Source organism: Lactuca virosa, chromosome 3 (assembly GCF_052849685.1).
Source record: "Lactuca virosa cultivar CGN04683 chromosome 3, Lactuca_virosa_CGN04683_v6, whole genome shotgun sequence".
NCBI classification, from domain to species: Eukaryota; Viridiplantae; Streptophyta; class Magnoliopsida; order Asterales; family Asteraceae; genus Lactuca; species Lactuca virosa.
This window is the reverse complement of record NC_136428.1, coordinates 429,285,900-429,313,189: the sequence shown is the minus strand read 5'-3', so window position 1 is coordinate 429,313,189 and position 27,290 is coordinate 429,285,900. Positions and strand designations below refer to the sequence as shown.

At 34.6% G+C, this 27,290-nt stretch overlaps 2 protein-coding genes across 4 annotated transcripts; one reads left to right on the top strand and one right to left on the bottom strand.

Moving 5' to 3' along the window:
- The first annotated feature begins 647 nt into the window (after window positions 1–647).
- Window positions 648–26,957, top strand: LOC145163226 (exocyst complex component SEC10a-like). Of its 3 annotated transcripts, XM_079082081.1 has the most exons (26): window positions 648–845; window positions 16,724–16,796; window positions 18,884–18,940; window positions 19,036–19,266; window positions 19,358–19,432; window positions 19,600–19,701; window positions 19,815–19,865; window positions 20,042–20,147; window positions 20,534–20,647; window positions 20,769–20,860; window positions 21,443–21,608; window positions 21,711–21,787; window positions 22,545–22,643; window positions 22,807–22,897; window positions 23,041–23,126; window positions 23,207–23,353; window positions 23,464–23,517; window positions 24,018–24,131; window positions 24,460–24,552; window positions 24,630–24,776; window positions 25,604–25,701; window positions 26,069–26,153; window positions 26,241–26,299; window positions 26,380–26,478; window positions 26,558–26,641; window positions 26,722–26,957. In XM_079082081.1, exons 3-26 carry the CDS (start codon window positions 18,884–18,886, stop codon window positions 26,789–26,791), a joined length of 2,397 nt encoding a protein of 798 aa, XP_078938207.1. In that variant the 5' UTR covers window positions 648–845; window positions 16,724–16,796; the 3' UTR covers window positions 26,792–26,957. The 3 variants fall into 3 exon arrangements, with proteins under 3 accessions (XP_078938207.1, XP_078938208.1, XP_078938206.1); XM_079082082.1 differs by lacking the exon at window positions 16,724–16,796; XM_079082080.1 differs by lacking the exons at window positions 648–845; window positions 16,724–16,796 and adding an exon at window positions 18,019–18,190.
- LOC145165075 (uncharacterized) lies at window positions 14,478–15,188 on the bottom strand. The gene has a single exon (XM_079083705.1). The coding sequence runs from the start codon at window positions 15,186–15,188 to the stop codon at window positions 14,478–14,480; it is 711 nt and encodes a 236-aa protein (XP_078939831.1).
- Window positions 26,958–27,290: the final 333 nt, after the last annotated feature.

The following is a 27,290-nucleotide window of genomic DNA, read 5'->3' as shown; positions in this document are numbered from 1 at the left end:
CAATATTATTACTCTCTCTCTACTGTCCAGTGTTATATTTGTAATTTCAAAATTTTGTATAATTTAATTAATTTTTATCAAACCTCATCTAAATTTCTCAACAAACAACATTATCGATTCCCATCTTAAAGTTCTAAACACTTCAAGGAAACTCTTTTGATCTTATCAAATTTCATGGTCATGAAACAATTAAATGACTGAAATTAGGGGTTTCTTATGTTGACATTAAATAGAATAAAAAATGTGCAATTAAATGTTACAAGTAATTATTTTAAATAATAGAATTCCTTAAATATAAAGTTTTAATATTTAAGGGTTTATTTAGTATTTAAATTAATTAAAAGAGTTTAGGTGAGGTTTAAATAACTAATAGGGCTTTATTTGAAAATTAAAATAATAATAGGGTATTAGTTGTCAAAATGGGAAAAACTTAAACAAATTAAATAAAATTATTTAACACTAAAATAAGATAAGTAGAGGGGGTATTTTGCCACTCCCAAAAGTATCAACAAGTTCATAGAAAACAAGAATGAGGTAGGAACCATCAAACTCTCGACAGTTTAGGGCCAAAATGAAAAATTCTAGAATTAGGTTTAAATACTCAGTGGTGTACGTATTCAGTCGTATCCTCCAAGTTTATTCCGTATTCTCGCCTCTGATCTAATCCCACTGCAAACTTGATTACGACCCTATATCGATTATACGCATTCAATCGAGAGAAGCAAACTTGAAATCAGAGAGGCAGAAAGATACGTGTGAGAGAATTGGAAGAGAGATACGGTCATACTATACGGAGATTGCGTGGCCTTGGATCGAAGCAGGGGACAACGATCGACATTAATCTGGTAAGCTTTCTCTTCTTACGTACATGATTCAATCTATTCCTCGATCATGTATCCTGTTGATATTGTTTGCTGTCCATTTCTTTCCTTCCCTGATCGATAGATCATGCATCCTTTTCTCTCATGTTGCAAGCACGTTCTGGAGTTGGTAAAACAGAAAGATTAGCCTCTTGTACTTGTGTCTTAATTCCTTCCCCTGAAACGGTTTCCTGTTGGCTTCTACCTTTCTTGTTCATTGCTAGTTGGTTGCTCCAACATAACCATTAATGTCCAGTCATGAAATAATTAACATGCATCCAATTTCACGATTTAATTATTTTCTCCTAGCTTCTGTTTCTTTATTTTCTTTCTTTCTGAGTGAACAATTAATTTTATGCAAGTTTTTGTGCGATTTATCTATTGTGAAGACCTTTGCTGCCCTTGAATTCTTGCTATATACAGTTCTCGTGCATGTTAGGGTCGCTATCCCAAAACTTGTCTCTTTCTTTTGTTAACGCATCTACTCCTGTCCATATATATAACTTTCCCCGACATTGGTTATTGGTATCTAGTATTCCAGCCATGTAAACCCGTTAATTGTTTACGCATGAATGTTCTTTTCTGTCCAGCCCTATGTATCATAATGTGCTTTCATGTCCAGCAATATACACGCACACTTTTCTTTTCTTACTCTCCAGTCATGAAAAACACCAAGAATGGTTTGTTAGTTCATGCATTAATTAGATGTTTTTATTGCTATACCCTGTTGTCATGTGACTTTACTTCAAATTCTTGCCATGTTTTACGAATTCTGTACTTGTGTTTTGCTGCCAAACCTAATCTGCTCCTTATTAGCATTGATAAACCAAGCCAATGAGTATTGTTAAGTGCTGGAAATTAGTGGACATAATGCCCCTAAAAGGCTACACATGCGAATTTTGAACCAATATGAGCCTTATTAATTTCACTATCTAATTCATACTTTCAATGCCAAGTAGCTAACTGACTTCTGTTGAATGTTAAATTAATATGATATGGTTCTAAGTATGTGGAATCTTTTCCATTTGTTTTTAATACCCGGAACGAGATAAGAATTTTTATGCTCATATATAAGTACTATACGATAGACAAAACTTATATATAAAAAATTTATAAATACAAAAATACAATAACTTTTATAATCAAACAAATAATACAAACAAAAACCTATAAAAATCACCTAAAAGTTAAAACAATGCCTTCGTGCATTTTTTAAGCAAAAGCATCTTTTATACTACAATAATCAATATTTTGTATATAGATGCTTATTTGCAACCAACATATTAGGGAACATATTCGTTCGATTTGCATACTCAATTATTTGAATAGATATCCAAAGGACTTGCACCTTTGTATGCTTCATCCGAGAACATTTTCTGCAAAATTTGTAATTCATTAAATAAACTTAATCCATCGATATCAGATTCTTCACCATTTGCTAAATTGGACTCAAGATTAACAATATTTTTTAATTCATCATCAACTAATGAAACTAATCTAGACCACTCAAACAAAAAACCAAATATTGATTTAAAATTTTGCATTTGTTCAAATTTACTTTTCAATTGAACAAGAGTCGGAATGTCGGATCATTAGAATTTCTAACATTTTGATTTCTAACAATAGATTTATTCATACACCCTTGTAATGGATACCAAACTATGACTCCTAAATCATAGAAACATAACATAATATTTTAGAAAATATCTTTAGAAATCATATCTAAAGCAAACAGCCAGAAGTTTTACCTGAAACAAATCTCAAAATTCAGACATAAACCAATGAATTTCAAACTCAGATGAGAAATCAGACCTTTGGACTTGATCGAACTCCAACAGGTCCTTTTTACTGTAATCAAATTCCAACAGGTAGAAACCTAACTCCTGAAACAAACCACAAAAGTAAGAAATTGAACCTTTAGCAATTGGTATAGAGAGAAATTAAAATCACATTAATAAAAATCAAACTCACCCAATGACCCAAATCAGTTGAAGAGAAATTAGAAATCGAGATATCTACTATAATTGAACTCAGACAGGTAAAAATCAAACCACAACCACTGTCCACAAAAACCAAATTAAGAGGTGAAGATTGATGGCAGCAGGTTTAGAAAGAAACTAGAAAAAAATTAAGAAAAATCAAACTCACCGAAATCATTTCAAGAGAAATCAGATTGAAAAATCCAATAAGATCTTGACTTTCTACTTTCGTTGTTGTTTGCTCTCCGAGGTTTGCTTTTGGTTAACAGTTAACTGGTTAAGAAAATCGAAAAATTAGAAATCGAACTCTAACTGCAAATCTGAAATCACAATACTTTGAGATTATTAAGGGGGTGTTTGGGAGTGCTTTTTGAACTCTAAAACTGCTTTTATATAAAAGTGCTTATTGACTTATACTAGTGGTAAAAGGGAGTTTTTTTTTTCTAAAAAAATGTTTGGATTAGCTTTTATGGTGAAAAAGCCAATAAGCCAATACGTTAAAAAAATGTTGGCTTTAAAACTCATTTCTGAAGTTATTTTGATAAAAAAAAAGCCAAAAGCAGTTTCAAAAATCCAAGTTTTACATGTTTTTTAAAAAGTGTTTTTTAAAGGTAATGGAAAAGCTATTCTGAAAAGTATTTTGAGTTTGCCAAGCACTTTTTTTTTGACTTATTAGCTTTTTAAAAAAACCAATAAGTCAATAAGCTATTTTGAAAAGCAATCCCAAACGCCCCTAAGAATTTGAGATGGTCGATTAAGTGCAGGAGTAGGTTTAGAGAGAATATAATGAGAATAATGAGTAGAAATAGGATGTAGAAGGATGGTAAACAGATTCCCAATCTCTCCAAATCGATTTAGACTTTAGTGCCTTAAAGGGCTCCTCGATCCCTGCATCTCGAACGTTTTTCTTCGGTCGATTCTTAAGTTTCAATTATTTGGCGCTCAAGAAGTACCGCTCTCGCCTCCAGAGCCAGACGTCGACTGCCTTCTTGGCTTCTTGGGCTAAATTTGTAGGCCAAAGTTGTTATGAAAAAAGTAATCAAATATTAAATTGGACAAACAGAAACATAAATAAATCAAATTAATATACAAAGACTCTCAAATCAGAAGAACATACTTGTATTTGGATGTTTACAAACGTTTCACTAATCATGAAAATAAGTAGAGATTGAGGCCTGCTTTGTAGTGTCCAAAGACAAAAATTTCTCTGGTAGGGATCTGTCTAGAGGATACAACAATCTGATCAAGATTGAATCTTGATCCTGATGAAATTCTTCATGCTTCCTTGATTTCCCAGAAAAACGAGAGTGAAAGAAGTGATGTTATTATGTATGTGATCAACCCTTTAATCTGTCAATTGATCATCTATTTATAGCCTATCAAATAGCAGTTAAAAACTGCCAACCATCATACCTGTCCCAAAACCGAAATTAACTGTCTAATTAACTTTCAATCATTTAATTAACAATTAACATATTTTGTAATTAAAAAATCAATTTCAGAACTTGTGTATATAAGAGTTAATTAATTAGTCAAGAAGAGCTCAAGAGCCCCAAGGTCCAAGGTCATCTTTTGACCATTAATTATATTTAATGAAAAGCTTAATCGAAGACTAATTTGATAGCCCAATACCACAATTCTAGCCTAAATTCCCTTTTGTCTTGCGTTATCTATTTAAGAATATGTGGAGACAAAGGCTTATAAAGCTAGTCAAGGTTATTTATTTCTCTAATGTGGGAAAATGCTTTTAGGCTATAAGCAAAGTTCCAACAATACCCCACATTTTCTATTCAAACTCCAACAATACCCCACATTTGAATAGAAAATAAGAGAACTTTGATATTCAAATCAGGAAAGTAGAATATGATATGCATCTGAAAAGGTGTTTTAAAAACTTGAACCTTTCATAGTGTATACTATTTGCATGTACTTTGTGGGTAGTGAACTAGTCTTAAACTAACCACTTTGTATAGTAGAGTCAAAATAAAAGGTACCACACATATCATATCTAAACATGGATCATTTCTTACCGTTGTGTTCATTTCGGTCGTGAACAATCCTTTCTTCATGAGACTTTTAGAGAGCTTAGCCATATCAGCTCCCAAAGATGCGACCTCACATCCATCTCATATAGGTAATACTAATCTGGAATAATCTGTATTATTCCACTATAAGAGCTATCAACATTATTAAGAATAAAATTCATCCCTATATCATCAACGAATAACATAAATAAATATTATAGGAGTGAGCATGCCTTTGTATTAGTGCTACTTTGAGTCTTCCCTAACTTGTTGGCCTATTGAACCTAGACCATGGGATCTCCAATGTTGCTAGGTTAGGTTTTTGCCAGGTGGTGACTCATTGTGTTGGCTTTAAGCCGATTCCCCTCAATGTGAAGAGAACTTGCTCTCTTCTGAGGCCTTTTGTCAAAGGATCAACTATATTTTCCTTCGACTTTACGTAACTAAATGAAATTATTCCATTCTTCAGCAAGTCTCTTATTGTAATGTGTTTGCGCCTAATGTGTATTGACTTGCCATTGTATATCTTACTTTGTGCTCTAGTGAGAGCAGCCATGCTATCACAATGTATGCCAATGGCAGTAACAGGTTTAGGCCACACATGAATACCTTCTAGGAAGCTTTTAAGCCGTTTAGCTTCTTCAGCAGCTTTATCTAAAGCAACAAACTCTTCTTCCATTGTAGAACGAGTATTCACAATTTGCTTAGATGATTTCCAAGAGATTGCGGCTCCACCAAGTGTGAACACATATCCACTTGTGGATTTTGCCTCAGAAGTATTGGAAATCTAATTTGCATCACAATATCCTTCGAGGACATGAGGATATCTCGTGTAATGCAATCCATAATCCATTGTATGCTTTAAATATCTAAGCACTCTCACTAATGCATACCAGTGATCTTTCCTAGGATTGTGGGAGTAATGACTCAATTTGCTTACATTGTATGCCAAGTCTGGTCTAGTATAATTCATAATATACATTCAGCTACCAAGAACTTGGGTATATTCTAATTGAACTACACTATCACCTTTATTCTTCTTAAGATGACTTGAAGGATTAAAAAGGGTGACTACTGACTTGTCATCATAGTGTCCGAACTTCTTGAGTACACTTTCAATATAATGGGACTGAGTAAGAATATAACCATCTGGTCTTCTTTGAACTCTTACACCAAGGATCACATCTACTACTCCTAAGTCCTTCATGGAAAAGGAAGAGTGTAGCATTTTCTTGGTTTGATTGATCACGTCCAAACTAGTACCCATTATAAGCATATCATCCACATACAAGCATATGACGACACAAGCATTCTTGTATTGTTTGGCATAAGCACATTTATCACATTCATTAATTCTAAATCCATTAGAGAGTAATGTGTTGTCAAACTTCTCATGTCATTGCTTTGGAGCCTGTTTTAGTCCATAAAGTGATCTAACTAACTTACAGACTTTGTTTTCTTGACCTTTAATCACAAACCCTTCAAAATGATTCATATAAATCTCTTCATCTAGTTCACCATACAAGAAAGCAGTTTTCACATCCATTTGGTGTATTTCCAAATTGTGAATGGCCGCAATTGCCACCGATGTACGAATTGATGTAATTCTTGTAACAAGTGAATAAGTGTCTATTAGGAAGTAAAGCGGATAAATAGCAAAACCAAAAGCACACAAGACACAGTATTTACGTGGTTCGGTCAACGTGACCTACGTCTACGGTCAGGAAGGGAGTATTCTTTATTTCAGAGCTCTCAACACAGATGTTACAAGCACAGTTACACAGAGATTCGCCTATCACTCTAGAATTCCAGATACTAAATGACCTAGCATGCATCCGTATTTATGCTTGAGGGATCAGACCTAAAACCCTAATGGGCCAAGCCCATAGGCCCATAGGCCCATGAAGGGTGTCAACCAATCATAATCTGCCATGCAGCATGTTCTGGAACATTCTTGAGCATTATCATCTTCTAGGCATACTTGGATCAACATGGCACAACAAAGGAATCAATATGGCGCATCATGTACCAAGATGGTCCATGATGGAGCAATAGCTTCTTCATGATGCAACAGCAAACCCTATTTGGTGCAACAGGGATCTAAATGGCACAAGAGCATCAAGTATGGCTCACAACATCAATCTTGGAGCAACAACATCACCATGAGCAATAGGCACATGCATGGATCAACAAGAAAACAAGATGGCGCAAGAGGAGAACAAGATGGCGTTAGAGGAGAACAAGATTGCGCAAGAGTATCCCTCTTGACCTATCTCTTCATTATGTGGCGCAACAAGGACCCCTTGTTGCTCCATATCCCTTCCAAGTGCTCCAAACCTCTTCCAAGTGCTCCAAACTCCTTCCAGGTGCTCCAAACCCCCTTGTACACGATCCGTTCCTTTGGCACTTGATCAATTCCTTTGTCTGACGATCCATTCCTCTCTTAGAAGATCTGTTCCTTTGTCACATGCTCCATGAACCCCAAGTGCTCCATTAAGGTCCAAGATATCCAAATGCTTCATGAACATTATCCAAATGATCCAAATGCTCGAGTCACATTTAACAATCTCCACCTTGAATTGAGCATCCTCTTAACTCCAACTCGAACAAGAACTTCCTCTCCCTTCCTGCCATTTGTCCCCCAAGGGACCTGCCTTCTACAAACATCAACAAAGTCCAAGAAAAGCTTGAACTTCTCCGTGGGCAACGACTTTTTCAACATATCTGTTGGGTTGACCTTGGTATCAATCTTCAGTATTGAAAATCTGTCTCCTTCCAGAATATCCCGAATAAAATTCAGCCTGACATCAATGTGATTCGTCTTCTCATGATACACAAGATTCTTTGCAAGACTCAAAGCACTTTGACTATCACAATACAAGACAGGTTTCTCCACCTTCAGACCAAGACTCTGAATAAGCCCTTGCAACCATATCTTCTCCTTTATTCCTTCCGTCATGGACATGTACTCGGATTCAGTTGTAGACAAAGCAACAGTATCTTGTAACGTTGACTTCCAATTGATGGCACATCCGAATAAAGTGAATACGTAGCACGTCTGCGACCTACGCTGCAACAAGTCACCACCATAATCAGAGTCAGCATATCCAATAAAGTCACTCTTCGTATTTGCTCCATACACAAGGAAAACATCCGTCGTCCCTTCAAGTATCGCAAGATCCACTTTACAGCTTCCCAATTAGTCTTCCCTGGATTACTCATAAACCTGCTAACCACACTAACTGCATGAGCCAAATCAGGTCTGGTACAAACCATAACATACATGAGACTTCCAACAACACTAGAGTATGGAACCCTGCTCATGTACTTCCTTTCTTCATTAGTAGTGGGTATAGTGCTTGGACCAAGTTTAAAGTGAGCCGCCAAAGGAGTTCCAACTGGCTTGGACTGATCACAGTTGAAAGATTGCAGAACTTTCTCAATGTACTTCTGTTGAGAAATACACAACCTCCCTGTTTTTCTATCCCTTTGTATCTCCATCCCCAATATCTTCTTTGCTGCTCCCAAATCCTTCATCTCAAACTCATTCTTCAGGGTTGCCTTCAAGTCATTTATTCCAGCCATGTCTTTGGCTGCGAGGAGCATATCATCAATATACAACAAAAGATATATGTAGGAATCTGGTGACAATTCCTTTGAGTAAACACAATTGTCAAACTGGTTCCGAGTGTAGCCATTCGATATCATGAATGAATTAAATCTCTTGTACAATTGTCATGGAGACTGCTTCAAACATACAATGATTTCTTCAACAAACATACATGGTCCTTCTTAGCATAAAGTAACCCTTTTGGCTGGGACATATAAATCTTCTCTTCTAAATTTCCATGAAGAAATGAAGTTTTTACATCAAGCTGTTTAAGATCCAAATCAACTGCACTCACCATGGCCAAAAGAACTCGAATTGTCTTGTGCTTCAAGGCCGGTGAGAACACCTCGTGATAATTAATTCCTTCTTTATGAGAGAACCCTTTTGCCACCAACCTTGCCTTGAACCTAGCATGTTCAACTCCTGGTATCCCTTCCTTCTTCTTAAAGATCCACTTCATCCCACTGGCTTTGCTCCCTTTGGTAATGGAACAAGATCCCATGTTTCATTCTTTTCTAAAGATCGCATTTCTTCATTTATGGCCATCAACCAGTCATTTTCTTCTTTACTCGCCACAACCTCTTTATACGATTGAGGCTCCTCGGTATCAATGTCTTCTCGAGTTGCTAAAGCAAAAGCAATGGAGTCAAGTTCACCTGAATTTACACATCCCATATATCTGTCAGGTTCTCAAATAACCCTCTTCGATCTTCTCCTTGCTATAGATTCAGACCCATCATCTTTCCCGACATCAGCACCACTAGACGAAGATCCCATGTGTTGCTCTTGGGTTTCATCTTGTCCAGGCTGTTCACTGCCGCCTTGCTCTTTGTCACTTATCACAACTCGGTCTGGAGTTTGAGATGCAAACTCCACCTTCTGGCTAGCACCCTGATCTTTGTTCCCTTCTTGACTTGTTTCACCTCCTCCCTGGTTACCCATGGCAGATTCATCAAAGGTCACATCTCTGCTCATGATAAATTTAGGAGTTCTTCCTTCTTCTGTACACCACAGTCGATAACCTTTTACTCCTGTTGCATATCCTAGAAATATGCACTTCATTGCCCTTGGCTCAAGTTTACCATCATTCACATGAGCATATGCGGGGCTTCCAAATATACGTAAACCAGAATAGTCAGAGGGTTTCCCGGACCATACCTCTTGAGGAGTCTTCAAGTCTATTGCAGTTGATGGTGATCTGTTCACCAGATAGCATGCAGTGTTAACTGCTTCTGCCAAGAATTACTTGGACAAGTTAGAAAATATCTACATTCACCTTGCACGCTACATGAGTGTTTGGTTCATACGTTCTACCACTCCATTTTGCTGTGGTGTATTCCATACAGTGCGGTGCCTCACTATACCTTCTTCCTTGCATAAATTATCAAATGGAGCATTGCAAAACTCTAACCCATTGTCAGAGTCTTGACCTGATTTCCAGTCCTTTTCTCAACCATGGTCTTCCACTCATTGAACTTCCCAAACACCTCATCCTTCGTCTTCAGAACAACCAAACCTTCCTTGAATAGTCATCAATGAACGTCATGAAGTATGAGCATCCTCCTTGAGACTTCACTGGTGCATGACCCTACATATCTGAGTGAACATACTCCAGGATTCCTTGCTTGTGTGTTGATCGGTACCAAACTTCACTTTGCGATGCTTTCCCTTGACGCAAGCTTCACAAAACTTTATCTTTCCAGTAACCTCTCCACCAAGCAGTCCTTGTTTACTTAGAAATGACATGCCCTTCTCACTTATGTGCCCCAACCTACGATGCCACAACTCTGTCTTGTCATCACCTTCATTCAAGGATTGGGAGATAGCCACCATTCCCATAACCGTACTGCCTTCTAGGATATAGATCCCTCCACGATTCATTTTCCTTTTCATTATAACCAGAGAGCCTTTGGTCACTTTGACCCAGTCACCTTCTCCAGCGTACCTCATCCCATTCTTAGCCAATGTGCCAAGAGAAATTAGATTCTTCAAAAGTTCTGGAACGTACTAGCAATCTAACTTCCTGACCATGCCATCATGCATCTTGATCTGCACCGTGCCACTACCTTTGATATTGCTCACCCAATCATCGCTCATCTTGACTGTGCCATCCTACTCTTTGAAGGAGTTGAACCAGTCACGATTATACGTCATGTGATAGGATGCTCCAGAATCCAAGACCCAAGCATCAACAGAACTTGATGTACACACAGTCAGTACATCACCATCGTCCCCTTCATCATGACTTTCCTAAACCACAACAACAATGTTATTGCTGCTTGATTCACTATTAGACTTCCCATTCCTCAACTGTGGACAATTCCACTTGAAGTTCCCCTTCTCCTTACGGTTATAACATTTCATGTTTGATGATCCTTTAGACTTTGATTTTGAACGTGATCCCCCTTTGTTTCCCCCTTTCCTCTATTCTGTCCTCCCTTTCCCTGCAAACAAACCGGAACTGGACACCTCCTCTCCACCTGAAACTTTTCTTTTAAGTTCCTTGGACATCAGAGAACCTTCACATCATTCACAGTGATCGTTGTCCTACCATAAAGCATGGTATCAACGAAATTCTCATATGAATTAGGAAGCGAACATAAGAGAATGAGCGCCTGATCTTCATCTTCAATCTTCACATCAACACCTTGTAGTTCCAAGATGATACGATTGAAGTTATCCAGATGATCTTTCACTTGGGTACTTTCAGACATTGTGAGAGTGTACAACCTTTGCTTCTGATACAACTTGTTCGTTAGTGAGTTGTTCTTGTACTTGTCATAAAGTTTATCCTAGAGCCCAAAAGCATTTGTTTGATCCACAACCTCCCTCAGTACTTCATCTATCAAGCTTAATAGAATGGCACTATGTGCCTTCGTCAGAATATCCACCTTCTTATCAGCTGCCATGTCCTTTGGAAGTTTTGTCTCTCCTTCTAGTGTCACCGCACATCCTTGTTGAAGCAGAAGATCCCTCATCTTCACCTTCCATAAAGTGAAGTCATTTGAGCCATTGAACTTCTCCAAATCAAACTTGTGAGTAGACATCTTCAATCACAGGAATACAAACCGCAGCTCTGATACCACTTGTTAGGAAGTAAAGCGGATAACTAGCAAAACCAAAGCACACAAGACACATTATTTATGTGGTTCGGTCAAGGTGACCTACGTCCATGGGCAGGAGGGGAGTATTCTTTATTTCAGATCTCTCAACACAGAGGTTACAAGTACAATTACACAGAGATTCGCCTATCACAATAGAATTCCAAATACTAAATGACCTAGCATGCATCCCTATTTATACTTGAGGGATCAGACCTAAAACCCTAATGGGCCAAGCCCATTGGCCCATATGCCCATGAAGGGTGTCAACCAATCACAATCCTCCATGCAGCATCTTCTGGAACATTCTTGAGCATTATCATCTTCTAGGCATACTTGGATCAAAATGGCACAACAAATGAATCAATATGGCGCATCATGTACCAAGATGGTCCATGATGGAGCAATAACTTCTTCATGGCGCAACAGCAACCCTATTTGGCACAAAAAGGATCTAAATGGCACAAGAGCATCAAGTATGGCATACAACATTAATCTTGGAGCAACATCACCGTGAGCAATAGGCACATGCATGGCTTAACAAGAAAACAAGATGGCGCAATAGGAGAACAAGATGGCGCAAGAGCATCCCTCTTGACCTATCTCTTCATCATGTGGCGCGAAAAGGACCCCTTGTTGCTCCATATCCCTTCCAAGTGCTCCAAACCTCTTCCAAGTGCTCCAAACTCCTTCCAGGTGCTCCAAACCCCTTTGTACACGATCCGTTCCTTTGGCACTTGATCAATTCCTTTGTCTGATGATCCATTCCTCTCTTAGAAGATCCGTTCCTTTGTCACATGCTCCATGAACCCCAAGTGCTCCATTGAGATCCAAGTGCTCCAAATACTTCATGAACATGATCCAAATGCTCCAAATGCTCGAGTCACATTTAACAGTGTCAAAGAAGTCTTGACCCTCCTTTTGACGTTACCCTTTAGCTACTAAACAAGCTTTGTACTTCTCAATGGTACCATTAAGTCTAAACTTCTTCTTGAATATCTATTTGTGCCAAATTGGTTTTTGCCCAAGTGGCAAATCTACCAATTTCCAAGTGTTATTCTGCACAATGGAGTCAATCTCACTTTTGATTGCCTCTTTCCAAAAAGGAGATTCAGAAGAATCCATAGCATCCTTGTAAGTTTGTGATTCTTTATTCATTACATAGGTGATGTAATCAGGTCCAAAATATTTGGCTTTTTTGCCCCGTTTGCTTCTTCTAGGTTCTAAGTTCTCTTCTTGAACCCTTGAAGAACTCTCTTCATCTGAATGTAAACTTTTGTCAATAATGGTTTCATTCAGTCCATCGTCTAGAGGTCTTTTCCTAGAGTAGGTAATCTCTTTCCCTTTATCCTTAAAAGGAAAAATATTTTCAAATAATTCAGCCTCTGCTGATTCCATGATGGTTTGGTTATGGATATCATCAACATGTGATTTATACACAAGAAACCTATAAGCTGCACTATTCATGACAGGGCCAAGATAAATGCAATCTATGGTTTTTTGGTCAAAGTTTAGTCCTCTTAGGAAGAGGTACTTGTACCTTAGCAAGGTAACCCCCACACTTTCATCCTTTTGTAAGAGTGTAACCTCCTTTTCCACAGATGATAGGGTGATTTATCACTCTTTTTATGAGGAATTCTATTAATTATTGAATTTGCTGCAAGACATGCTTCTCCCCTAAGATTATGTGGTGCTCTAAAAGTAATTAACATTGAATTAATCATATTTTTCAATGTTCTATTCTTTCTTTCTGCCACTCTATTTTGTTGAGGAGTATATGGAGCAGTTGTTTGATGTATAATACCATTTAAAGAACAAAATTCAGCAAAGTCTTTGGATTCATATTCTCCTCCTCGATCAGACCTTAGAATTTTGATCTTTTTGTCAAGTTGATTTTCAACTTCAGCCTTGTAATTCTTAAAAAGAATTCAAGGCTTCATCCTTGGTATTTAACAAATAAATATAACAATACTTGCTGCAATCATCAATAAAGAAAATATATAATTCTTTCCTCCTCTTGTAGGTGTTACTCTAAAATCACATAAATCAAAGTGGATTAAGCCAATTATTTCATTAGATTTTTCAACTGATTTATGAGGATGTTGTGAAAATTTTGACTCTACACAAACCTCACATTTTATGTTTTTATCTAATGAACATTTTGGTAACATGCCAAGTTTTTCCATTTTTTGAATAGAATGAAAATTAACATGTCCCAATCGAGAATGCCACAAAAATGAAGGATCATGCATATACATAGAAGATGGGCTAGTAGTGCCCATTATTCCATTAGCATTAACATTGATTACATCATTGTTTGGTGTTTCAACACCATAGTACAAAGGTAAGACACTAACTTTGAAGAGACCCTCACTAAGGTATCCCTTTCCAACATACATCCCACCCTTGGTGAAAACAAACTTATTAGAGTCAGATACAAGTTTGAATCCCTTGTTACTAAGAATAGGACCAGAAATCAGATTCTTAGTAATTTTCGGAAGATGCAAGACATCAATTAAAACAAGTTCTTTTTCAGAAGTCAGTTGTAGCTTCATTTTTTCCCTTCCTTCAATTGTTGCAGTAGAGCCATTCCCTATACACATTGGTTCAAATCAGAGACTATCTGGTATGTAGAGAAATGGTTCGAGAGTTGCAAATGTGCCTTGTGGCTCTAGTATCAATCCACCAATCCACACAATTGTTAACCATGTTGGTTTGAATCACAACAACAAACTGATTTGGTGATTCAACCATGTTGATTTGACCATGAGTTCCTCCACCAAAATTACCACCATTGTTTCCATTGTTCCCTCCATTTTTTCCTCCTTGACCCCTCATGAATCTACAATCTTTGGCCTTGTGTCCAGTTTTGCCACAAACATAGCATAGACCAGAATTCTTATTTAAATTCTTCTTGTTTGGGCCATGATTTTTGCCATCTTTGGAAGAGTTTTTGGACCCTTGGTTCCCTTTCTTGTTGTTATGCTTTGCCCTTGAAGTACTTGCTTCTCCAACAAAGTTTTTGCACTTGGTTCCAAGGAATCTGCATCTGCCTTCTCATTTAATCTGTTACCTTCTTCCACACAAATTCTCAACACAAGTTGCTCAAAACTCATGTCATCAGTTAAGTGCTTAAGATATAGTTTGAAATTCTTCCAATAAGGAGGAAGTTTTTCAACTATTGAACCAACAAGAAAGTTAGAGTTTATACCCATACCTTCAAGTTCAAGATCATGTGCAATGACTTGAATTTCCTCCACTTGTTTGAGGACAAATTTGGTATCCACCATCTTGAAATTCATGAACTTTCCAATCACGAATTTCTGGGAACTTGCCACTTCTGTTTTGTATTTCTTTTCCAATGATTCCCATATCTCTCTTGCAGTATTCATGGTAGAGTAGATATCATAGAATGAATCATCCAAGACATTCAAAATATAATTTCTGCAATTATATTCATTTGTGTTCCAATTTTCCACAGCCCTTTGATGTTCTGCCAATTGGGCTGCAGTAGGTGGGGTTATTCCTTCTGCAGTGATTACACCAATAGGAGGAGCGGGAGAATCATCAGTGAGAACATTGGAAACATGAATAATTGTTAGATAAAACAACATCTTCTGTTGTCATCTCCGAAAATCTGAGCCTTTGAATTTCTCAGGCTTTTCCACATGTGTTTTGATGATGGATTTTTTTTTATCCATTCTTCACTTTTTGAGTTCTGTCTTAGATTGTTATGAGAAAAGTAATCAAATATTAAATTGGACAAACATAAACATAAATAAATCAAATTAATATACAAAGACTCTTAACTCAAAAGAACATACTTGTATTTGGATGTTTACAACAATTTCACTAATCACGAAAATAAGTAGAGATTGAGGTCTGCTTTGTAGTGTCCTAAGCCATAAATTTCCATGGTCGGGATCTATCTAGAGGATACAACAATCGATCAAGATTGAATATTGATCCTAACGAAGTTCTTCATGCTTCCTTGATTTCCCAAAAAAACGAGAGTGAAAGAAGTGATGTTATTGTGTATGTGATCAACCTTTTAATCTGTCAGTTGATCATCTATTTATAGTCTATCAAATAGCAGTTAAAAACTGCCAACCATCATACCTGTTCCAAAACCAAAATTAACTGCTTAATTAACTTTCAATCAATTAATTAACAATTAACATATTTTGTAATTAAAAAATCAATTTTGGAATTTGTTTGTATAAAAATTAATTAATTAGTCAAGAAGAGCCCAATTGCCCCAGGGCCCAAGGCTAGCTTTTGACCATTAATTATATTTAATGACAAGCTTAATCGAAGACTAATTTGAAAGCCCAATACCATAATCCTAGCCCAAATTCCCTTTTGTCTTGCTTTATCCGTTTAAGAATATGTGGAGACAAAGGCTTTTGACCATTAATTATATTTAATGACAAGCTTAATCGAAGACTAATTTGAAAGCCCAATACCATAATCCTAGCCCAAATTCCCTTTTGTCTTGCTTTATCCGTTTAAGAATATGTGGAGACAAAGGCTTATAAAGCTAGTCAAGGTTCTTTCTTTTTCCAATGTGGGATAATGTTTTTAGGCTATAAGCAAAGTTCCAGCAAAAATAATATACATGCAATAACTTAGTGGACTTAATTTATTCCCCTTTAGTTTGATGCCTTGGGCCTTAGCCTAACTTCCTCATGTATTGGATCATGCCTATCGACGTAATCCATAAAGCTTATTAAGAAGTTTATAAATTTGAAATCATGATTACTATTACAAAATTTTGATCAATAAAAAGAAAAATATAATAATCTAAGCATTATCATCACAATAAGAATTAGGTTATCAAAATGATAATCTAAGTCTCAACCTGATTATAATTATGATTATAATTATGCCTAGGACATTTAATACTTTTAAGTTTGTAAGACCGCAATGAAGCTTTGATTATTAGAATATAATCTAAGGTGGTAAACCCTAAACCCCATATAATTATAATTGCGTTTAAGTTTATTCGACAAGTAGAAGAGATCATATGGTCCGTTATGATCATAAACACGGACAAATAAGCAAACATTAACTTAATTAGTTGACTTAAACTAAACAAGATGTTATAGGGTGTTGAACTTGAAATTAATAAAGTTGTAATCGGATATAGGGATTCATTGACGAGCTAGCTAGAGAGGGACTATAAGACTTTGTGTAGGTGAAACGACGTTGCAGAGGCTAAGGTGAGTACATAGATTTTCCTAAACACGCACCATCTATAAAAACAATGTGTTATTCATGTATTATGTTACTATACTTTGCTTCTATGTGATTTTATGTTCATGCAATGTGTTAAGCTGTTTTACTATATCTTATGTGGCATATAAAGTTGTTAATGGGTTGACGTGTTAAATGATTTTAAGTGTTTTATATAACATGTTAAGGGGTTATAAAGGGTTGACGTGTTAAATGGTCATATGTGGAATACAAAGTTGTTAAAGGGTTGACGTGTTAAATGGTTTGTGCTTTGTGAAAAGGTTTTTGCTTTATGAATAGGGTTTTTGCATGAAAATAGTTGTACTTTGTGAAAAAGGTTTTGCTCTGTGAAAAAGGTTTGTAATTTTTTTAAAAAAGGAGTGCTTTGTGAAAATGATCTATGATTTGCAAAAACTGATGTCGAGCAATGAAAAAACCTGATCTTTTTTTCACCACCTTTACAAAACCATGCACATCCATTTTTTTTTTTAAGGAAACATACAAGTTGAGTTCAAGAAGGAAAAATGAGAAATCAATATCAGGTGGTTTCTTAAGTTACATATGTGTGTGTGTGTGTGTGAGAGAGAGAGAGAGAGAGAGAGAGAGAGAGAGAGAGAGAGAGAGAGAGAGAGAGAGAGAGAGAGAGAGAGAGAGAGAGAATCAAAAAAATTTCTTCTAAACATACCACGTAGGCTAAAACAGACAAACCTACTATAAAAAGTCCGAAGGGGAAAATGAAAAAAAAAAACCCTAGAGTTTAATGACTTAATTATCATGATTTAAACATAAATGACTAAAATGATGATGTTTTTGTAACTTCATGGTTAATTAAGTCAAAAGACATTTAAAAATATGAATTTAGGGTCAAAATAACAATGATAACACTCTATAATTTATTTATTTGAAAAGTTGAGAGAGCGCAACGCAACGGCACAACCTATTTATGTTTTATGTTTATGTTTTACATAACATTACATAAATTACTGAAAATAATATGTTTATTATACTAAATGGTTAAAAAATATATGTTATACCAATTGCTAAAATAAAACAATATATCTTATATTGTTTTAGAGTTAACTCTTTAAGTAGAAAAATTAATTGATTTAAAAATATAACGATTTTCAAATTATAAATATTAAAATAATAAATTCTTCTGTATTAGAACAAGCAATGTTTTTTTGTATATCTTATTTTCGGAGGTGCAGCGTTACACACACCCATCACATTCTTCATGCTAAAAGTCATGACGCCACCAAGAACAGGACATTCTGCTTCCATTTCGCTTACCCGCCCTTGATCTAAATTCTCAACATCAAAGAACCCGAAGAAGAATTCTTAAGGAAAAATATCAAAATCACCATCTCCCGTCATGCAGGAGGTTAAACCATTCAACATAATTTCCATATGTAACTTGATTTTGGTTTCTTTCTACTCGTTCAATGAATATACATCATGACTATTACACATTTAATCATTATCTGATCAAATGATTTCGCCAGTGTTTTTCGTTTTCACCAGCTTATAGTAATTGATGTTATTAAGTTTTAATCTGAAATGGAGACGTTGATCCATGATCAGATAGGAACTCATTGGGTGAACAGTTCAGCTTAATTTGTGGAATTGAGGTGAAATCAATATCAATTTTACGTTGAATTTAGAGTTGGTGTTACCACTCTACAAAATTTCGAATGTATACTTTTCTATAAATTGTTACCATTTATGATAATTTGCGTTGATCTAGTTAAACTATCAGTTATTTGGAATCTAAATCTCTTCGGTAATGTGTTCTCCCATTTGTTCAGTTCATTCTTCAATCAATTAGTAAATGCATTTTACAGTATATATGACAACCCTAACGTATTAGCTGTAAGACAAGCTTGGCATGATTGAAAATTGAGGGAATTAACTTAATCTTGTAAAACAAAGGTTGAATTTCATGTTCGATGTTTAACTATCTAGAATCGTAATACTTGTTGCTTAATCCCTTCATAATGTAGATTATTCACATGTCTGCTTTCTTGTAATGAAGTTACAAAAGGCTGAATGTCAAATGTTTGTTTCTGGTTTTTAGATGAAAGAGGCTCGAGATGAATATGAGTCACTTGATTTAGACCTAGAAGACTTCAAGGTAAAGCTTCATGTTCTGTGTACGCGTGACTATGAGTGTATTTGACTAAATTATGTTGTTGTAATGTTCTATTTTTTTTTTTTTTTTTTATGAAGGGGGACTTCTCATTTGATGGATTATATGCAAAGTTAGTAAATGGGATGTTGGCAGCTTTCCGTGATGAAGAGATTCACTCAATGGAAGGATTGATAAGTGTAACTACAAATGATGCGGTGCCAAGTGGCAAGTCAGCTAAAGGGCATTCAAGTCCCTTATTTCCTAAAGTGGATGCTTTATTGTTAATCTTTAAGGATTCTTGTACGCAATTATACGAACTACAGAAACAGGTAATTGTTGACTTTATACTTTTCATACATGTATTTATGTACTACACAACACCAATTTATTTTCTTTCACCAATTCCCATGTTTATTATAGATTGATGGGAGACTACATAAGCTTAAGAAGGATGTTGTTTCCCAAGACTCTAAACATACCAAGACACTCAGTGAGGTAATAACTTATTCATCTAACCTTGTTTCTCTTTCTTAAATCTTAATCAACAGCTTGATTCAATAATATTTATATAGAAACCACCTTTTGGGATGTTTTTTATCTGATTATTTGATCTTTGAGTTTAATACTCCTTCTTAAGATGTTGATAATATCTCAACTTTCAGATAGAAAAAGGCGTAGATGCAATATTTAGTAGTTTTGCAAGATTGGATTCCCGTATTTCTAGCGTTGGACAGACAGCTGCTAAGATTGGGGATCATTTACAGGTGAAGTTCATTAGATGAAGTAATCAATCAACGCTTCTGATCATTTTCAATAAATGTAACTTTTTTCTCATGTTGTCAAAATATTTATTTCAACTTTCTTTTGTTATTACCAGAGTGCAGATTCACAACGTGAGACTGCTAGCCAAACAATGGAGCTCATAAAGGTATATGAACTTGATTAGGATATATATCACATTTAACCATTAAATATAGTATTTACCCATATATATATATATATATATATATATATATATATATATATATATATATATATATATATATATACCCTTTTCAACATTCAGGTTTTACCTTAAAAGTTAAATTTATTTTTGTCGTGCAGTATCTGATGGAATTCAACAGTAGCCAAGACGACCTCTTACAACTTTCCTCACTGTTTTCTGATGACAAGCGCGTTGGCGAGGCTGCTTCCATTGCACAAAAATTACGTACGTATGATGACATTCTTTTTACAACTGTCTAACAATATTTCCTTTTAAGTATAAGGGTTTATGTCATAATTTAGCATAAGTGACTAATTAGTATATATATAATAAATAGTGAAATTACTAAACGAGGACATACAAAATGGTTGGTTACCCTTCCGGAGATTAAAAAAATTACTAAAACGACTAATCTGTCACATGGACAAAGTATGCCAAATCAGCACCTGAAACAGCATTAGTAGTTGGTTACCCTCCAAAACATTAAAATGATTAAATGAGAACATACAAAATAGTTGGTTGCTAAAACATGACATAAACCCTATTAAAAGTTTCCTATATAGTAAATTTTTTTGGAAATTAAATGTTTTTGTTTTTGTCTTTTGTTTTAGGTTCATTTGCTGAGGAAGATATTGGAAGGCATGGTGTATCCCTTGAATCAGGGAATGCAACTGCTAGTAAAGGACTGGAGGTTGCAGTTACTAATCTGCAAGAATACTGCAATGGTACATTGTTTTTAATTTTAAAGTTCTTTTTTTTTTCCATAATAAAAAGTGAAAAACCATGATTTTTTTGTTGTTTTTGTTTGTATCAATAACAAGTGAAGTGTATTTTTGGTGAATGTAGAATTGGAGAACAAGCTGTTGACTCGATTTGATGCGGCATCTCAGAGAAGAGAATTGACTAATATGGGAGAGTGTGCAAAAATCCTTTCACAGGTACTCTATTCTGGATTCTATTTGTTTTTTTTTTCTAACTTATTAGCTTTTTACAAATTTGACTCATATTTTTTTTATTAGAATAACAAAATATATTACATTATTAGAGACATTTATAACTAAAAAAAATTATTCGTCTATAGTTAACGTACAATTGATTATCATATTACTAAAACAAACTTCTTATTAAATTAAAAACATGAGATTTACAATAACTTAAGATTGCTAGTTGAAACATAAAGGTTAAATTTATATATATCACAAATTATCATCAATTTAGTATATAACACAATATTATAAGTCACAAATATTACATTTAACACATCATTTTACAATTAAACAAACTAAAAATGCACATCATTGAAAAGCAAAGGAGCAAATTGTACAGTTGAACACCAAATATGGTACACATGAATAGTAAAAAACCAAATTTGGTGTTGGATTACCGATGTCATGTATGTAAAATTTAAAATCCACATGATCCATCATCATCATCAACTCCAGGTAGTAATTATCATTTAATTTAATTATAATTAGTTTTTTAAAGGAATTTTGAGTAATAATATTAATATGTGTGTGCAGTTTAACAGAGGCACAAGTGCGATGCAACATTATGTGGGTTTAAGGCCAATGTTTGATGTTGAAGTCATGAATGAAGACTCGCGGTTAGTTCTTGGTGATCAAGATTACACGCGTGATTCCACTGAATTTGACAATGCACTTTCAACACGCTACAGACAGATAATAGGTGTGGAAATTTATAAAATTTGTTAAAAATGATCATTTTTTAAAGTAAAAATTGGGTGTTTTATGTATGGATGTTATAATTGTTATGGATGGTTTTTTACAGATACTGTCAGAAAAGAATCGGCTACCATTAGGGCTGTATTTCCTTCTCCTAATGATGTCATGTCGATATTGGTTCAGGTAATTGCAAAGAAAATATTTATGGGGCATTTGGTTTGTAGAATGATTTTAAAGAGATGAATGGAATCTTTTAAATGAATTGTAATGTTTGTTTGGCAAGAAATGGAATAAAGTTCGATAATAAAGATTGAATAGTTTTAAAATTTTCACTTATTAGTAAGCAAATTACATATATTTTGGTCAATTTTGCAGTTTAACCACTCATACTTTGTTTTTTCCCAATATGAAACCATAAAAGTTTTATGGTTTTAGACATTTTTTCAGTTTAACCATTTTGACATGATAGATGGTTAATTTGGAAAATTACCAATGAAATTTGATATGACAATCACCAGCATGTCAAAATGGTTAATTTGGAAAAATGTGGTCAAACTGTAAATATACCAAAATATAATGGATTTCTTTAAATTTTCCCTTTTCAATTTCAATACATATAATGGGAGTATTTTGGCCTTTTAATAAAAAAATTGAAAGCATGAAATTGATTTCCTTCCACTCACCCTTAAGCATCGTAAAATCCATCAATGTGAGATTTCAAGGAATTAAATTTCATTCATTTGGCAACCAACCATGTCATGGAATGGAATCTCGAATTCCAATCCTGTCGGATTCAGCCGGAATCTACAAACCAAATGCCCTTATTCTCCTCATAGGTGTCTATGAAGGGCATATTAGGGATTTTAGGTTCGTTATATACTTGCAACTTGTTGGTGTTTGCCCTTTGTAACTAACTCACTTCATGTTGTTAATGTGATAGAGAGTAATGGAGGACCGAATTCCAAACCTTCTAGAGAAGCTATTAGTAAAACCATCTCTATTAAATCCACCTCCTATGAAACAAGGTGGCTTATTGCTAGTAAGTATACTAACTTACTTGTCACATTTGTTGCCTTTGTTACACTGGACAAACTTTCTAGGGCTAGTTTTTGTGATGAGGATGAGGAGGGCAATCCCGTCTTTTGCACATTACACATAACATAGTAAACAGTTCTATACTTTATTTTATTTTTTGGTTTCAGTATCTTAGAATTCTAGCAGTGGGATATGAGAGGACACAGGAACTTGCCAGAGATCTCCGCAATGTGGGATGTGGTGACTTGGATGTTGAAGGTAATCAATTATAGCTTTAATAGACAATGTGAAAAAGTATGCTATGCCATTTACTTACCTTAATAAATTTGAATTTATGGGATCTTTGATATTTCTGATGAATACATTATTTAAAAAAAAAAAAATTGAATTTATGGATACAGGACTAACAGAAGCTCTATTCCTTGAGCACAAAGATATCTACCTTGAATGTGAAAAGGCCTCCATGAAACAACACTACAAAGCAAAGGTATTTTTAAAATACCTCTCTCTCTCTCTCTCTCTCTCTCTCTCTCAGGCATGAATGACATCATCAATTACATGTGGCAGATTGAGGAACTGATTGCTGAGGGACAGATTCCATCAAGAGGGACTCCAGTATCATCTTCCACCCAACATATATCTGTTACAGTGGTAAATGAGTTTGTGAGTTGGAACGAAGAAGCAATTTCAAGATGCAATTTGTTTTCATCTCAGGTAAATTATGTCTATGTCACAATGCACATAGTTGGAGGGGGTGTTTGCCCCTTTTTTATGTTACCTAATATTAATACTTCTAATTGTTTTGGTTGTTTGTGTTTATATAGCCTGCGATTCTTGCAGCCAATGCGAAAGCTGTGTTTAGTTGCCTTCTACAACAAGTAAGTTGTGAATATAAATATAATCATGGGGGTTGAATGTCACATAATGGCGACCAACTATTGTTATGTCGTTTATTTGATTGGTTGCTAAACACTTAAATGTGTTTCTACACACTATGTACGAGTATGACATAGGGCAAGATTGCTTAAATTGCGTCATCCATGTGGCGCTGACATGTCAGTACAGATGTCATTGCCGGCTCAGGAAGAAAGATTGTACGGAGTGATGGCCACTCTACTCTCAAAAATGTTATTTTTTTTAATAATAATAATAATAATAATAATATTATTATTATTATTATTATTATAAGAGATGATCACCACCATATGATGTGACATTTAACAAGTCACAACTTTTTTGACCAATAGCATAAAATAACCACAAATTGTGTAATTGCGCCATGGCAATAGTTGGTTGCCTTTATGTGACATTAAACCCTATAATCAAATATGTTTAATTATGAATAATCTCCTTTTGTTCCTGTTTTTTCATGTTTTAGGTTAGACAATATACAACAGAAGGACTCGATAGAGCTAGAGAAGGCCTCAGGGAAGCTGCTTCTATGAATCAGAGGTTCCATTTGGGTCGAAAAGTCGCTGCTGCACCTTCCGCTGTAATTGTCCCCTATCATCCCTTAATTACACACAATCATACATACATCATAGATACATACATGCATACAAACACACACACACATACATACATACATACATACACACACACATACACACACATACGCACAGACGGATGTATGTATGTAGGTTTGTTTGTTTGTATGTGTGCATGTATGATGTATGTATGTATGTATGTATGTATGTATGTATGTTTACATATACGCATACATAAATATATACATACATATACATGTATACATAAATACATACATGATACATACCTACACGCATGCATGGATACATACACAAACAAAATTTGACATGTAGGCAGAAGGTGCAGCTTCTGCTGGTGAAACAAGTTTTAAATCTTTCATGGTTGCTTTACAAGCTTGTGGAAGCAGTGTGGCTATAATTCAACAAGTAAAGTCTGATTTCATCTTTATTTCCCTGTTTATTACATTCCAATTTTACAAAACTAAACTGGATTTTGTTTTCAGTATTTTGCTAATACCATTTCAAGGCTTTTGTTACCTGTGGATGGTGCACATGCTTCTTCATGTGAGGAAATGGCATCAGCTATGTCCAGTGCAGAAAGTTCTGCTTGTAAAGGCCTCCAACAATGCATCGATATAGTAATTGTTGAGGTCTGGATTTTAACTTTGTTTATATTAATAGTGAGGGCAAAGTGGTCATTTTCACAACTCTAGCAGCTGAAATAAGGACCAAAAATAGAATAAGATTCCTTTGTGGACCTAAATATTTAAAAAAAAAAGACCAACCACAGGAATCATAATTTTTCACATAGAAATTTCAGAGGCCTGGATCTAAAACTTTAAGTTACATAATTATGGGAAAATTGCAGGGAATAGCAATTTTCATAATAGCAACATATTGACAACGCACTTTACTTTTTATTCATAATAGCAACATAATTATACCTTTTTACCAATAATATCAATGTGAATAGCAAATATATAACTTGAAACTTATAAAATGCTTACAAGTTTCATGTTGCATATTGCTATTATTTATAAAGAAATGTAAGTGCATTGCCATTATGGGTATAAATTTGTATGTACATTGCTATTATTTTTTTTTGAAAGAGACTACATTGCTATTATTTGTAAAAAAATAAAGTTCATTTTACAAGTTTCAGGTTACATAGTGCTATGTCAGTAGAGAATGCAAGTATTTTGCTATTACAATGTCTATATTGGTAAAAAAAAAAAAAAAGAAAGTAAAGTACGTTGCTATTTCCTTAATAATGATAATAATATAATAAAAAAAAGTGAGGGCAAAATGGTCATTTTCATAAATTTAACAAAATTGGGAATCAAACATAGAAAAAGATTCCATCTTGGATCTAAACTGCAAAAATGACCATTTTTGCAGTTTACTTTTGTATCTAATATAAATGTGTATGTCTTTTAGAATTAAATCTTTATTCAAATAAGTGTATTATGGTGTGTAGGTGGATCGGGTGCTTTCAACTGAGCAAAAGCCTACTGATTACAGGTCAGCAGATGATAATCTCATGGCAGATCATCGGCCTACAGTTGCATGTACAAGGTTGTTATTCCTTCCATCAAATAAGGAAATAATCTCTATACAACATTTTATATAAAACAATTTTCACTGCTATTATAAGAAAAAACAAAGTACAATGCTATAATTGGGTAGACTTTCAAAGTACAATGCCTTAATAAATAAAATAGAAAATGTTATGAAAAAACCTTAGATTTTGCCCCTTTTTTTCTGAAAATTTTGAAAAGTTTGTTAACAATGATAATATCACGATAATAATGCCCTTTTGGGTATCATTTCCCTTATATATATATATATATATATATATATATATATATATATATATATATATATATATATATATATATATATTCTGATAAACATTAAAATTAGAATTATTATTAATCAACAGAGTTGTAGCATATCTCTCGCGTATGCTTGAATCAGCATTCACAGCACTAGAAGGTCTTAACAAACAATCTTTCCTATCTGAATTGGTAAACACAAAATTTCTCCCTTGTTTCGTTGACTTTCTTCTCTTCAGATGTTTGACTTTTATAACCACAATTACTTTATTTATATAGGGAAACCGCGTGCACAAAGCAGTCACAACTCACTGGCTCAAGTTTTCTTTTAATGCCAGGTAAAATACAATAATAATGCTATAATTAACAAATCAATGAAACTACATTTGTTTAATTTGCCTTTTTCCTCTTTATTTAGTGGAGGACTAAAGCTTAAACGTGACATCACTGAATATGGGGATTTTCTACGAAACTTCAACACTCCAACTGTTGATGAAAAATTTGAATTATTAAGCATGTAAGCTAAATTAACATTTGTTTTATATCTCTCTCTTTATGTGTTAAATTACTAATATGACCTTTTTGATGATTTTCAGCTTGGCCAATATCTTCATTGTTGCACCTGAAAGTTTGGCAAGTCTTATTGAGGGGACACCAAGCATCAAAAAAGATGCCCAAAGGTAATGTCATAAAAAGGTATTTCATAACATTTATAATTATTTAATTTAATTGTGTTTGTTTTTTTGGATACAAATTTTAGATTTGTTCAGCTTAGAGATGATTATAGAAGCGCGAGACTTGCATCCAAGCTGAGTTCTGTTTGGCATTAACTCAATAGTTAAAAATTAGCCGCTATAAAGTTATGATAATTAAGTGCTTTTTTATTTTTATTTCATTTGTAATTTCTTAGCGGCTTGTTTTGGGTTTTAATTTTATTAAGTTTTTTGGGTGTATGATTGGGACATTATGTTGTATGAAAGTAATTGCTTGCACACATTTTGATTTAATTATTTTGCGATATGTTTCTTCTGCATCATCTCAAGATCAAGCTATATAAATAACCAAACCGTAGGTGAAAGTTTCATTGGAAACTATTCATAACATTCGTATCTGAAGGTTTACTTGGAAATCATTTACAACTTTCGCATTTGGATATCTTGGTCATTCTCAAGTTTTCGGATCACAAAAGTCTCAATTTTCATCCTAATATGGATGCACGTGATCATGATTAAAAGACATTGAAAAAACAAGGAAGTTTTTACACATTTTAAAATCTTTTCACAAAACTCATGTGACAACCCGAAAATCTTTGCCTTGTAAGTTCAACCA

Excerpts from the sequence above, each read along its gene's own strand:
- LOC145165075 (XM_079083705.1), bottom strand. The coding sequence starts at position 15,188 with ATGTTGTTTTATCTAACAATTATTCATGTTTCCAATGTTCTCACTGAT.
- LOC145163226 (XM_079082080.1), top strand. Across the intron at positions 19,702-19,814 it reads AGATTGGGGATCATTTACAG|AGTGCAGATTCACAACGTGA; the intron begins GTGAAGTTCATT and ends TGTTATTACCAG. Across the intron at positions 24,553-24,629 it reads GTGTGGCTATAATTCAACAA|TATTTTGCTAATACCATTTC; the intron begins GTAAAGTCTGAT and ends TTTTGTTTTCAG.